This window comes from Oryx dammah, unplaced genomic scaffold (assembly GCF_014754425.2).
Source record: "Oryx dammah isolate SB20612 unplaced genomic scaffold, SCBI_Odam_1.1 HiC_scaffold_26, whole genome shotgun sequence".
NCBI classification, from domain to species: Eukaryota; Metazoa; Chordata; class Mammalia; order Artiodactyla; family Bovidae; genus Oryx; species Oryx dammah.
This window is the reverse complement of record NW_024070210.1, coordinates 59,837,892-59,850,539: the sequence shown is the minus strand read 5'-3', so window position 1 is coordinate 59,850,539 and position 12,648 is coordinate 59,837,892. Positions and strand designations below refer to the sequence as shown.

The 12,648-nt window shown below is 38.8% G+C and overlaps 2 protein-coding genes across 3 annotated transcripts in view; both read right to left on the bottom strand.

Moving 5' to 3' along the window:
* Nucleotides 1-95: 95 nt before the first annotated feature.
* On the bottom strand, nucleotides 96-10,696 carry DNAAF2 (dynein axonemal assembly factor 2). Its single transcript, XM_040226787.1, has 3 exons — nucleotides 6,277-10,696; nucleotides 3,022-3,165; nucleotides 96-2,128 (listed from the first exon to the last, which is right to left on the bottom strand). Exons 1-3 carry the CDS (start codon nucleotides 8,266-8,268, stop codon nucleotides 1,625-1,627), a joined length of 2,640 nt encoding a protein of 879 aa, XP_040082721.1. The 5' UTR covers nucleotides 8,269-10,696; the 3' UTR covers nucleotides 96-1,624.
* POLE2 (DNA polymerase epsilon 2, accessory subunit) overlaps nucleotides 10,696-12,648 on the bottom strand; it is a 29,769-nt gene continuing 27,816 nt past the window's right edge. For both annotated transcript variants that reach the window (XM_040226788.1, XM_040226789.1), the window contains exon 19: nucleotides 10,696-10,810. In XM_040226788.1, the coding sequence (XP_040082722.1) occupies nucleotides 10,792-10,810 (19 nt within the window). In that variant the 3' untranslated portion in view covers nucleotides 10,696-10,791. The remainder of the gene's footprint in view (nucleotides 10,811-12,648) is intronic.

Sequence of the window (12,648 nt, the reverse complement as noted above, 5' to 3'; positions counted from 1 at the left end):
CTTTCAAATTAGCCACGTAGAGATAATGAGCAATAAAAAGCTGCTGTGTAAGTGAAATACAGCCAGAAATGAAACAAAGTTCAGTCCTGCCAAAGTGAAACATGTTCTAGAGCCAGCTTTATTTTACTGGAAATCGCACTTTTTAAAACAAGAAACAGGCTTAAAATTTATTCCATATTTAACATGTTTTCCTTAACATACATAATTGCATTCAACCAAAAGTATACTCAGAGACTAATTTCTGTGTTGATACCGCAAATAGTCATTTCAGCCTAAAGACTGTGTACCCTAATGAACAGTCACAAAATTATTACTGAATCAAATAATTCCTGTCATGGTTGAAAAATGTATATGGTCATCTATAATGGCGCAAATAGTTCTGTTTTATGAGTTCCTTTATACTGCCTGCAGCCCAGTTGGGTCCAGGTTTTACAGGAGATAAAGTGTATATCAGGATGAACTGCCAGGTGGTGTTCAGTTTTTGGTGCTCTGACCTGACCTCCCTAGTTCAAAAAGACTAAAGAAATTAGGTCGTTTCCTGGACTAAGGTAAGGCTAGAGGTTTGAGTTAGTAGCTGATTTTGGAACAGAAATACATCATCAGCTCATGGTCTTGGGGTCAGCAATTAGATCAACAAATATTTTCCTTTCTATATTGTTTTTTGTGTTGTCCTAAAACTTTTTGTGAGAGAAAAAAGAAACTATTGCGATTTTCTCCTGGCCTTATATAAAATATTCCACAAAACTCATAATTTAGCAACTATCAGAAACATCTGCTGCCCTCTTTTAGGTATTATAAAAGAAACTGATTAGAAAACACTAGCTTATGTTGTCTTCATGTAATACTTAAGGAAGACAATTTTCCTATTGGAGTAAATTCTCAGATTTTCTTAAATTGTCTTGTTCTAAAACTTGTAAACTAATTTTATAAAACCAAGGAATGTTTTACTAATTTCCAAAAAATTATTTTAAAATTTGAGTTTTCAAAGTCATTAATAACCTTTATTTATATATATGTATATACCCACACATTTATATGGTGACTTACATATGAGAAGAGTAAGATACAGAGTTGAAGCAAAAATGCTAAATGTCAGTGTATTTGTATTGTTTGGATCATTTAACATTGGTTAATAAAGTTCTTTCAGAATCTCTATGACAAGCATAAATACTGAATAAATCCTATTTAGTGAGACTTATAAACACATAGTTTTGAGATTCTCCTTCCCCCAACACACACACTCTATTGTGTGTGCTTTTAGTTCATTACATTCTTGAGAATTACTTTTTGTGACACAATATTTTGAAACTTTATTAAAGTAATAGCAAACAAAAGCCAAAAATAAGACTATAAACAGGTCGTATTGACACTAAACATTTAACTCTCCATTAGAAAAAACATACAACAGAGGAATCACAAAACTTATTTCCATAATTAAGGAAGCTTTGTATTGACATAAACTCTCTGTGTATACATAAACACAAAATATACCTTCAGTTTCCCCATAAGAATAAAAATACAAATTTTAATTTTATACTTTTTTGAATACTTTTGGTTTTAAGATAGTAAACAATCTGTTTCATGTCCAAAAGTTTTTACTCAGCCTCTAAAAAATGATACAGAATTAATCCAAGTCATAAAGCAAAGAATTCTGAAAACTGAATGAGCAGTGAGTCACATGATCTTTAATGATCTGCACACTACCATCCTGCATATTGGTTTCCTTTATGTGGTCAAAACCAGGTGTATTGTGAACTGCAGTTTTGTTCAGTAACGAAGATGGGTGGTTTCCATCCAATTCTTTCTCTTCAGTTATTACTGGTTCTTTTAAGTTATCTTTTCTTTCATTTGCATAAACAGCACTTTTGTCTTTTATAAATTCACATTCCTTTTCTGACTTAGGTTGCTGAGACTTTGCAAACAGCTTTTGAGAAACATCAAGAGCCCCTTGTTGCAAGCATGCGACTGAACCACAACCGTCTGCTTCTAGTACTGTGACTGCTGCAGATGAATCAGAGTCCGTTGTTGAAGTGGTAGCATGTTCTATATTTTCTTTTTCTGTTGGACTTCCTTCATGGACTCTTTCTTCTTTTTCATGAAGCTGCTCAGAGTTACTGCATTCTTGCAACTATGTTAAGAGAAACAGCAAATTAATAATTCATTGAAACAAACAGAAAAGTAAATTATACCCTCTGGAAACTTTTAAGTTGTGAAGGAGTAACCCGGTAGACTTGCAAATCCGTTTCCTGGCTTCCCCTTCAAAGTCAGTCTCCAAATGCTGCCAGTCATTTTTTAACAGTGCAGACCTGGTATTGATTCTCTAATTAAATCCTTTCACTGACTCTTCATCTCCTTCAGGATAAAACAATCCTGGCCTACAAATCTTTTAACACGGCCTATAAAGCCCAGTAACAGTCCTTCTTCTAAGGGCATTCTTGGTTCACTGGTTAGGACTCCACCCTCTCACTTCCAAGGACCTGGGGTCAATCCCTGATTAGGAAACTAAGATCCTTCAGGCCTCCAGAAGCAGCCAAAAAATTTAAAAAGGGCATTCTTGAATTTTCCTGTATTTCTGTGATTCTTCAGAACCTCTTTCTCACCCAGTTCACATATAGGTCAACTGTGCTAGTTACTAAATTATTTAAGTCTAATATAAAAGACTATAACCAAACTTAAATTAGAAAGAACGAACAAACCATATATAACATATATAGTTCCGGTGGTTTGAGAATCAAAAAGAGTTGTTAGTCCCTGGACTAATACATTTCCCAAATGTTAGTTTCTCTCTATTCCTCACTGAACAGTTATTTGGGGATTAAATGAGATAACATAAGTGAAAATGAATCGTAGATGTTTAATAGTAAAATACACATCAAAAAAATGTCTGTATTCTTAACATCACTCTTCCCACCCATTATGTGCATTTAAAGTTATGATATAAAAAAATCAAGAATTAAGTGATTTGTCAGGCTTCAACCTTGCCCCAAATCACTACTCTATAAAGCCTACCCAAATCCTTACCTTTGCATGTATTTCAACCTTACTATCAGTAACCTGAAGAACTTCAATTAATGGTGGAGTCACGGGTAATGTCTGTTTGAATGGCGGGCTCAGGACCTCTTCAAGAAACTCATTAACATTGTCTTCATTGACAAATAACCTTTCCTAAAATAAAAAGAGAAAAAGTATTCTACTTTATTGGTCATACTTGACAGAACTGTATCTAAAATCGCTCATAACAATTCTCACACAGTTCAGGTCTTCACTTTTAAAATGTTTATTTCATGTTCTTCCTATGCTGTTTTGGCCAAAGAAAACAGTATTGTACAGAGCAAAAAGAATAGCAAGAGTACACACATATATAGGAGAAGATCCTAAAATAAAGTCATAGTTCCTTGTCTAGGTCTGTATAAATCTGAGGTATGCTTTCCCTCCAGATAATCCTACTTACAAATCATATCTTCCTTCCCCACCCCCTCAGTATTTTGTAAGAATAACATCACCTCTGGTTTTAAATGTAGTTCAAACTATAAAATGTAATTCAATTTTAGAACACTTCCTAATGAGTCAGCTAAAGATAGACAAGACAGGATGCATTCAAATTTTGTATGACCAATTTGCCTTTTAGTTCTTGGCTAGGTAAGGGCCAAGTATAATATTTTATTTAAGAGAATTATATTCTATTTTCAAGCACTGTAATAATCCATTGCAACACTAGCATATAACTGTATGTGAGAATGAGGAAACACTATAAGTCAACTAATCTAAAAAAAAAATGAGGAAACATAACATTGTAAATCGACTATACTTAATAAAATTTTTTAAAAATTAAAAAAAGGAAGGTGGTAGATTACCAAACTATAGGGTATACAAAAATCACTTTTGCAGGGAATCCCAAAGACAAAGCAATTTGTTCCTATTCAAGTATGTCAAGTGAATATAGGTATATGGTTAGGTCTTTGAGGGAATAACTATATTTTAAATTCTTCAAATCAGTTCACCATTGCCCCAAATAAAAATTTTTCCTCTATACTACAATATAAACAAATTAATTACAAATACACACAAATGCATTATTTGGTCCAAACTGGGGTCATGGTGGGGAGGGGAATCAGAAAGTGATGTTTCGAATTCCCTTCTATTAAACATAACCTGGGAACACCTACCAAACAAAAGTGAGCTTTGGTGAAAGAAAAAATGTACATTTGAAATAATTTGCCTTGTATTATCTGAAGATGTAGGCGAGAGAATAATACTGTAGGGTACAAACAACCCTCCCCCGCAAAGCATTTCTAAGGTTCATGTCTCTGCAAAAGACTTACACATTAACTGCAAAAACTACACGAGACAGTTCAATTACCTCAGAAAAGTAACATTTATAATGGAAATGGTTATGATTAAAATAGAAAGGATTTGCATAAACTTGCCTTCTCCATCTAATGACTAATTTTACTATAGAAGATAATAAATTCAGAGGTCCTAAAGCTCTATGAAAATTCCCAGTGAAGACTTAAGGTTTACAGAAATGTATTTTGTACTTGTGTGTAAAGTAACAAATTCTGACTGTGACAGCCACAAATCAGTCTCTTTATAATATTTTCATATAATGCATATAATAATGTAATCATTATATATGTCTACTCACAAAATATTGTTGTGATTTTTTTTTTAACTTTTTTTTTTTACTTTAATACAGCTGGGCCAGTAAAATTTAAAGGAAAAAAATTGAACGTTATGGTTCCATCAGCCTCAGCAAATGTGATGATTAATGAAGTAATTATAATTATAAATCTATTTCAGGCTTCAAAAATATAAAACACAGTTGCCCTAATCCCATTTTGGTCTAGTTTCTTTGCTAAAATAACATTCAGATACTAGAAAATCAAATTAAAATAAATTCTTTAGTGTTCTCTCAAATGTTGTCCATTAAAGCTTTCTTCCCACCTTGTGAGTTATTTTCTCATTTACTAAAACAATTACAGGAAAAAGACTGCCCTTTCCTAAATTTCCCCTTTCTAATGACATAAACAGACAGTCAATTTCATATTTTATTTTCTCACAAAGTATCTTACCTAGCCCTGCCTATTTATTTTACCGTTTTTGGAGGGTTTCAATTAACCACTTCTCATACAAGATACACCTCATAAATATAAAAATTTAACTTACTAGTAAATTTCTAGAAAAACAGAAGTAAAAATTTCTGGCAGGTTAAATAAACCCCAAGGCCCAAAGCTTAAATTTTAATATATAATCTGTGCAACTAGTGTTCTGAGTTAGGGAATTTAACCCTTGAAGATCTTATAAGAGCAAAAAAAATTACATGTAACATTGATACAAACCTCAATAAAAATACCAATTAATTGTTGACTTACGAGTGTAAAATTTCTATAGAACTTCAAATTTTAAGTAGGTTCTCTCCCCACCCACCTCCCCCAGTATTTGCCAATAGTTCTGGAGTACTGAATTGACTCTCAAGATCCTGGTAGTAACTACAAAATCATATTCTAGGTAAACCTAAGATTCACCCTCAGTTTTTGACTGAAAGAGATGGAGCTGATGTCGGTACTAACAAAGGATTATATTACCCTTTGTTAAATGACAGCCATTATGCCAAATGCTAGTAGGGAAGAGATTAAAACTGATGCCAAAAGAAGCCATTTCAGTGTAATATAAAGACCACTAGAGGTCAATCCCACCAACATCAGAGAGTAAATTAAGCTGTACCGTATGGCAGAGGACGCAAGGTATTTAGATTCAGCCCTGGGTCTGAGTTGGTTTTCCCACAGAAAAATTGGCACAGGCCGAGTTACTTTTGCTCTCTGGAAGTAAACTATTATTTACTTTCTAAGGTTGGGAAAAGCTATTTATAACTGAAAATAACGCTATGATAGAATGTCTCTTCCCTATTTGTGTCACAAACCCCTTTGAGAATATGACTAAAGTTATTATAGTCCTTCTCCCCAGAAGAAAACCCTCAACTTTGTGTATACAATTTTAGAGGTCTACGGATCCCTGAGAATCCATTCATGCATTGAGGGTAACTTTGAAGACTTGCAACCCATCTACCAGAGAGTATGCGTTAAATTTTCTTCGTTGTTGTTGTTTTTCCCAATTATGCGTTTAACGTGTACTGACGTCTTTCATCAAGGGTTATCAACTTCAAGTCGTCAGCAGAGAAGTTATAATGGAAAACCCTTTGTTCAGGATAAACTGTGAGGATGACTGTGATAAGTGGAATAGAATGTCAAACATTAAGACTCAAGAAAGAACTGTTACCTCCAAACAACAGTTGTTTAAACCGTAATACCACTCTCTCCAGTATCCATGGCATTCTGGAGACTTGGCCAGGTCTATCACTGCATTGTTGGAAGAAATGCTAACCACTGGTTCTTTGGTACTCAGTTTATTCTCTGGAGTAAATTGCAAAAAGAAGGAATAATAAACTAAGTCTTGGGTAGAGAAAGACAGTTTGTACCAGAGGGGGTTCACTTCCCCTTGAAGACTTTGAGGCAGGATCCAAGGCACTTGAATAAGCAGAGTCAGGGATTCTTCATCCTGACTACACTGCAAAGGCGGACACAACGCTTCCCCGCGGTCGGTCCCGGGACCACCCATCGCTCGATGAGCTGGCTCCCTGCCGGTGCCTTCCCGGGTCTCGCGCGCCTCCACGCCGAGGGTCGGGCGCACGCTCGGGCTCCCTACAGAAAGGCCCGCGTCAAGGTCCCCGCAGGAAGTACTAAGAGCGCCTCCGCCACGGTCCCCAGGTGAGTTCCCGGCTCCGGGAGGCGGCTCCTCCTCGGTCCCCGTGGTTGATATCTCTTGCCCGCCGAAATCCCGCTCCTCGGATTCTGCGACGCGCTCCTTCCCGGCGGCGTCCAGTGTGGTGATCCCGGCGTCTGCAGCCCGGGTGCGGCTGGGACCTGAGCTTGCGTCTCCAGCACAAATCCCAGCCGGGCCCGCCTCCCCCCGGGGAGCGGAAGCGCAAGCCGCGCCGTCAGTTCCTGGCGGGTCGGGTGCCTCTTCCGGGGACGCGGCGGGCTCCGGGCGCGAGGCGGTCGGCGCCACGGGAAGCGTGACCACCAGCTGCCGCCGGGCCTTGTTGAACTCTGCCTTGCCGCGGCTGTCATCCACTGGGTACGGGAGCGAGAGTCGCAAACGGTAGTCGGGCTTCCTTGAGTCAAGGCATAGCAGCTTCCCCGTCACCTCCAGCGCCGCCTGCTCGGCCGATCGCAGCAACGGCAACTCGATGGTAACCACCAGCTCTTGGGGTACGGTGCCGGGCACCGAGTCCCGGGAGCAGCGGTAATCTTGGAGGTCCACGTGGTGGCGCTGCACCACGCTGCAGCGAGGCTCGGTGGGGGCGGGCTGCCGGACGGCCTCGGGAGGGGAGGGCTCCTGGGGCCGGGGGACCGCAGAGCTCACGCCGGCCGCCGGGTATCCGTAGGGGTAGGGGAAATCGGGGAAAGAGCTCTCCGGCTCCACTTCGGGCCGGGCCGGCGCGCCTCCGGGCAGGGGCGTGCGCAGCACGGCGGCGTCCGGGGTCCCCTTGTATTTGATCTTCAGGGTCTTGGCGTTCCTCCTGTCCAACTTCACGCCGAACTGCTTCTCCACGGCCTCCAGGGCCGTGGCGTCCAGCATCTGGCGGAAGCGCTCGTGGCGCCGGGCCAGCGCGATCGCGTCTGGGTGGAAGACCACGTCGTAGACAGTGTAGCGGGTGCCGCGCCCCCTCGCGTACTCGCGGCCGGGGGCCAGGCTGTAGGGCAGGGACCACTGGCTGCCGGACACCGCGCCCCCAGAGCCGGGCTGGCTGCTGGGCGCGCCCACCAGCGTGTTGCTGCACACGTTCACGAAGCAGCGCCGGGTCCCGTCCAGGCTGGTGCGCAATACGTGGCCCGGCTCCGGGTGCACGAACCGCACCTCCACTCCGCGCTCACGCTCCAGCGCCGTGATCTCCTCCTCATAGCGCCGCCGGTTCTCAGGGTCTGTGAGCTCCTCGGCGTACTCGGAGAACATTCGCCGGAACTCCGGGTCCTGGAAGGCGGAGGTGAGCCGCTGGACCTCCTCTCCACTCAGATCCAAGTCTTCTAGCGGCGAAGAGGCTGCCGCCTTGGCCATGCTGCCCTTCGGCTCCTTGCGCGGAGGCCAAGGGAGATGGATCTGAGATCTAGTGGGTGGGATGAGCGGTGAAATCGGTAGTCTGCGGAGAGAGGCGGCGGAGGTCTGTAACCGCTTCAGAACTGAGCCTGTGCGGCGCGTGCTCGTTGCCATAGTGACACCGCCAACACCCAGGAGGAGCGGCGGGAACAGGGATGATGGAAATGACAGAAATAGCCTTAGTTTCTTCAGACCAACATCCTACGTTCTTTAGATTCCTGTGCCATGGTGCAGTTACCTCTGCAGAATAAGCATCTTAATAATTGTAATTTCCAGCGTTAGGTACGTTATTCGTTGTTCAGAACCCTTCAAGGTAGACCTGATCCTCAATTCACAGATGAGACCTGAAAAGTTACCTCACCAAAGCCACACAGCTAATGCACCACCCAGCAGTCACAAACTGTGATTCTATCGTAAGTTTTTCTGCTTTATTCACTTTGCTAAATCAACATTTCACTCGTCTAGATATTTCACCAATTTACCCTATTTACAACTCTCACTTGGTGTGAGTTATGCGCAGCTTATTCATAAATAACCAATCATCAGCAAACATTACTTTGTTAATAATAAAAATGCAAATATAAGATACCACATATCACCTATAAAAATGCAAAAGGCTTTCTTTAAAAAAAATTACTCTATTTCCTTGGGGTGGTAGAATTTATATTAAAATTTTTCTAGAAAGTAGTTTGGTATCTATGTCAAAAGCCTTTAGAATGTGCATCCTTTTTTTAATGCAGAAATTCCAATTCTAAAAACATGCTCAAGGCACTATTATGATTCTAAAGGTTTGGGAAGAATCTAAGAATTCAACAGTGGGACTGGTTGAGCAGATTTGTGTAGAGCCATACAATGGGATTCTAAGCAGCCATTCGAATTGATATTATAGAAGAATATTTATTGACTGAGGTAGTTATTAATTGGTAGTTGTTAAATTCAGTGATCATTTTTCTGTCCTCATTTTGTTGACAGCCTCTGCAACATTTAATATTGGCATTACCTCAGTGACAAGACACTATCCAGGTTTTCCTCCGACCTCATCAGATACAGTTCCTGTGGTTTCTCCACACTGAGACCAAGCGTTGGGTTTTTTCATAGCACAGAAATCTCAACCCACGCCCCTCTTGTGTGATCTACCTGGCCTCTAAGGCATAACGTCACATGACGGTGCTTGAGACCCAGATTTCTGAGGTGAGGTCAGCCATGCTGATTGAACACGAAGTAGGCGAGCACACCACCTCTCTGTTGGTCCTCACAGTATTAGCTCTGGGTACTCCTGCAATAGTTTGTCTGCTACCCCATTTTTCAGATCCATGCTTCCTTTTAATTTCCAGTCAATGTCCACCACTAACTGGTTCTAATTCCTGTCTTGTTCTAATAATTATAATTCTGGTAATTTACCTGCTCATAGTTAACTGCTCTGCTTCATCTTTCTTCACCTTGCTAACCCCTAATGCACCTTGTATTTCTAGGCATTAAATGTGTTCCTAAAGAAATCTTTCATGTTTAGCTCTATGGTTCTTGAAACTAGACCAACAATCTGGCAGTGTCTATTTCAGTACCAGTTTCAAGGCCTAGATTGTAAATTTTTCCAAGTAATCTAGTAGCTTTTGGAATTATGCCTTGATTTCACTTTTAATCAAAATTTCCAGGCTTTAATATTCTTGAGATTAAAGCTCTATCTTGCTGTTTTAACATCAGGTCTTTTCTAATATTTTGAAAATTTACATCCTCAAACCATATCTCAAATTGCCACTTCATCCTTAACCACAATTCGCTTATCACAATATGCAGATTAAATTTCTTGAGGAATTTCCTTCAATGTCATTTTAGTTTTTTTATTAGTATCTCTTCCCCCCAAAGCTAAGTTTCTTTGAAAGAAGGGTCTTCCATTCCAAGTTATCTATAATATTAAGATTATTCTTATGTTTGAAACACTCTTTGTACCTTTAACAATGTCCTATCACTCAGATTGATTTCTGGGCTCTCATTGTAGTTCCCGCCATAAACTAAAAGATAAGGGGATGGTGTTGAGTGGTTATGCCCAAAATAGAAAAACAGGGCTGCTTCAAAGTGAATATTACTCCTCTTAAAGGTAAAAACTGTGGGAACAATGTTTTTAAATTTTCAGTGCAAAAGGTAATGTATTGAATATCACAGTAATATCCTGAAACATGGTTTTCACTATTATTAGAATAAATTCTATGACTTGAAATTTAAACAATTTGAAATTATTAAATACATCATTAAGACTCTTATGGTGAACAGTTAGCATGTGAATTGCTCAATCGCTCCCATGCCAGGCTCCCCTCTCCTTCACTATCTCCTGGAGTTTGCTCAAATTCATACCCAAGCATATAACTAGTATAGAAATAATGAAATTTAAATTTTTATATATAAATATATACTTAGATTATGTATTTTTACACATTTTCATATTTTCCTTATGATTATACAGAAAATATTTTTCCTATGAAACTTTGTAAAGTATACCATCATGTTTATAAAAAAGTTATAAATAGAAATTTAAACAGGCCATTCTAAAGTTTATCATAATTTTATTATAATTTAATAACAAAATTACATAAAATAAGCAGATGATTGATGAATTCTGTTTCTTCAGATGGTCTAAGAATCTCAAAACCCTTGAAGTTTGCTGAAAATAGAAAATATTTATAAAATTAAACATCTTGGAAAGCTAAGTTATACATTTCTTAATATCTAGTTTTAATTTTAAAAATAGGTCAATACATGCACATTGCTCCAAATTCCAAAGGGGACACAGTAGAAAATAAGTCTGTCTCACTCTATTTCTGTTCTCTAGAAGCAACAGTTATTTCCTTACAAAGACTGTCTAATCATATATAAAGGACTGTCTAATCGCATATAAGCATGTGTAGGGGTAAAGGCTTTAAAAACAAACACAAGTGGTAGAATACATGAACACTATTCTATGCCTTTTTTCAATTAGTAATAAATACACGATATATTTATAATTTTAACTAATCCTTTATTGAAATTAATGTAAATTAGAAAAGTCAGAATATAACTTTTAAATGGGTATATATTTAAACTATTTGTTTTGCTCTTATAAAAACTACAGTAAAAACAGCTGTACCCACTTTTATGCATAAACCCAAGTATACCTGTAGGATAAATTTCTAGAAATGCAATAGATGGTATATGCAGTTGAGGTCTTAAGAAATCTTGTTCAATTGCCCTCTGTAGAGGTTTGTGTGTTTTTTTTTTTTACCATTTTTATTCTGACCGACTATTATGTGAGAATGGGTGTTTCTCCTGTACATCACTAACATTATGTTTTTAAATAAAACAACTATATTTGAAAGCACGTGTTGAAACAGGATTAACTTCAGTCCACTTTGGCTACATTTCTGTGTTAACTCTAAAATATGATTTCACAAATATTCTAAGAAAAAATTCTTTTTAGAAGAAACTATTATTTATAAATATAAGTTATTTCACAAAATTATTTCACTGTACCATAAAAATTTTGTCTCTCTTTCAAAACAAAGGAAAAAAGCATACATCAACTTGTTCGATCTAGCACTGAAAAAATTCCTCAAATTATCACTACTAAATTATAGTTTGGAAATTAGGTCAAGGGTTTTAGTATCTGACTCCACAGATGATAAATGGACCAACTATGTCAACAATAGTATCAACTTCAAGTCAAGGCCTGTGCTAGAAACTTTAAGAGGGACAGGCACATACGTGACTTCTCATACAGCATATTAAGAACTGTCATAGAAGTCTGTATATAGTACTTAAAACACTAAACAATTCTGCATGTCATTCAGGAAATGTTATAAGAAATTTAACTGAAGTGTTCTGTGCCATCATAATTAATAAATCAGTTAAATCCTATTGTGGTTTTTCTATCTCTAGAATATTAAATGGTTTGCTAAGATAGATATAATAAAAGGATAAAAGTTAAGAAGGAAATTCAGGTAAGAGAAAAATACAGGTCAAAGAAGATGAGGCCAGAGCCACAGCCAAAATTTATGCTAGTACTTCCGGCTGCTGTAGAGGTGGGCTGCACACTTGGCTGTGCTCCTGGCAGCGAAAGCAAAGGGGTCTATCAGATTTACAGTTTTCCCAAGATGAAAATGAACAGTTGCTTGGGACAGGCACAGATTTCTTTTGTTCTGAGACCTGTTGAAAGTGCTCACTATTGGTTTTCATAGCAGAATAAGTTTCATATGTCTGTTAATTTACAACAAAACTCAGTTCAGTAAAAGTCAATCTAAAGGTGGACAAAACGGAATTCCCTGGTGGTCCAGTGGTTAGGACCCTGCGTGTTCACTGACAAGGTCATGGGTTTGATCTCTGGTTTGGGAACTACGACTCTGAAATCTGGCATAGTGCAGCCAAAGATTATTTTGAAAGACAGACAAAATATGCTTCAGAGGTAGCTTAATCCTGGGGTCACAAAATCACTGTCAACAACAGGGAGTGGTTGAGACAGGGTAAGAG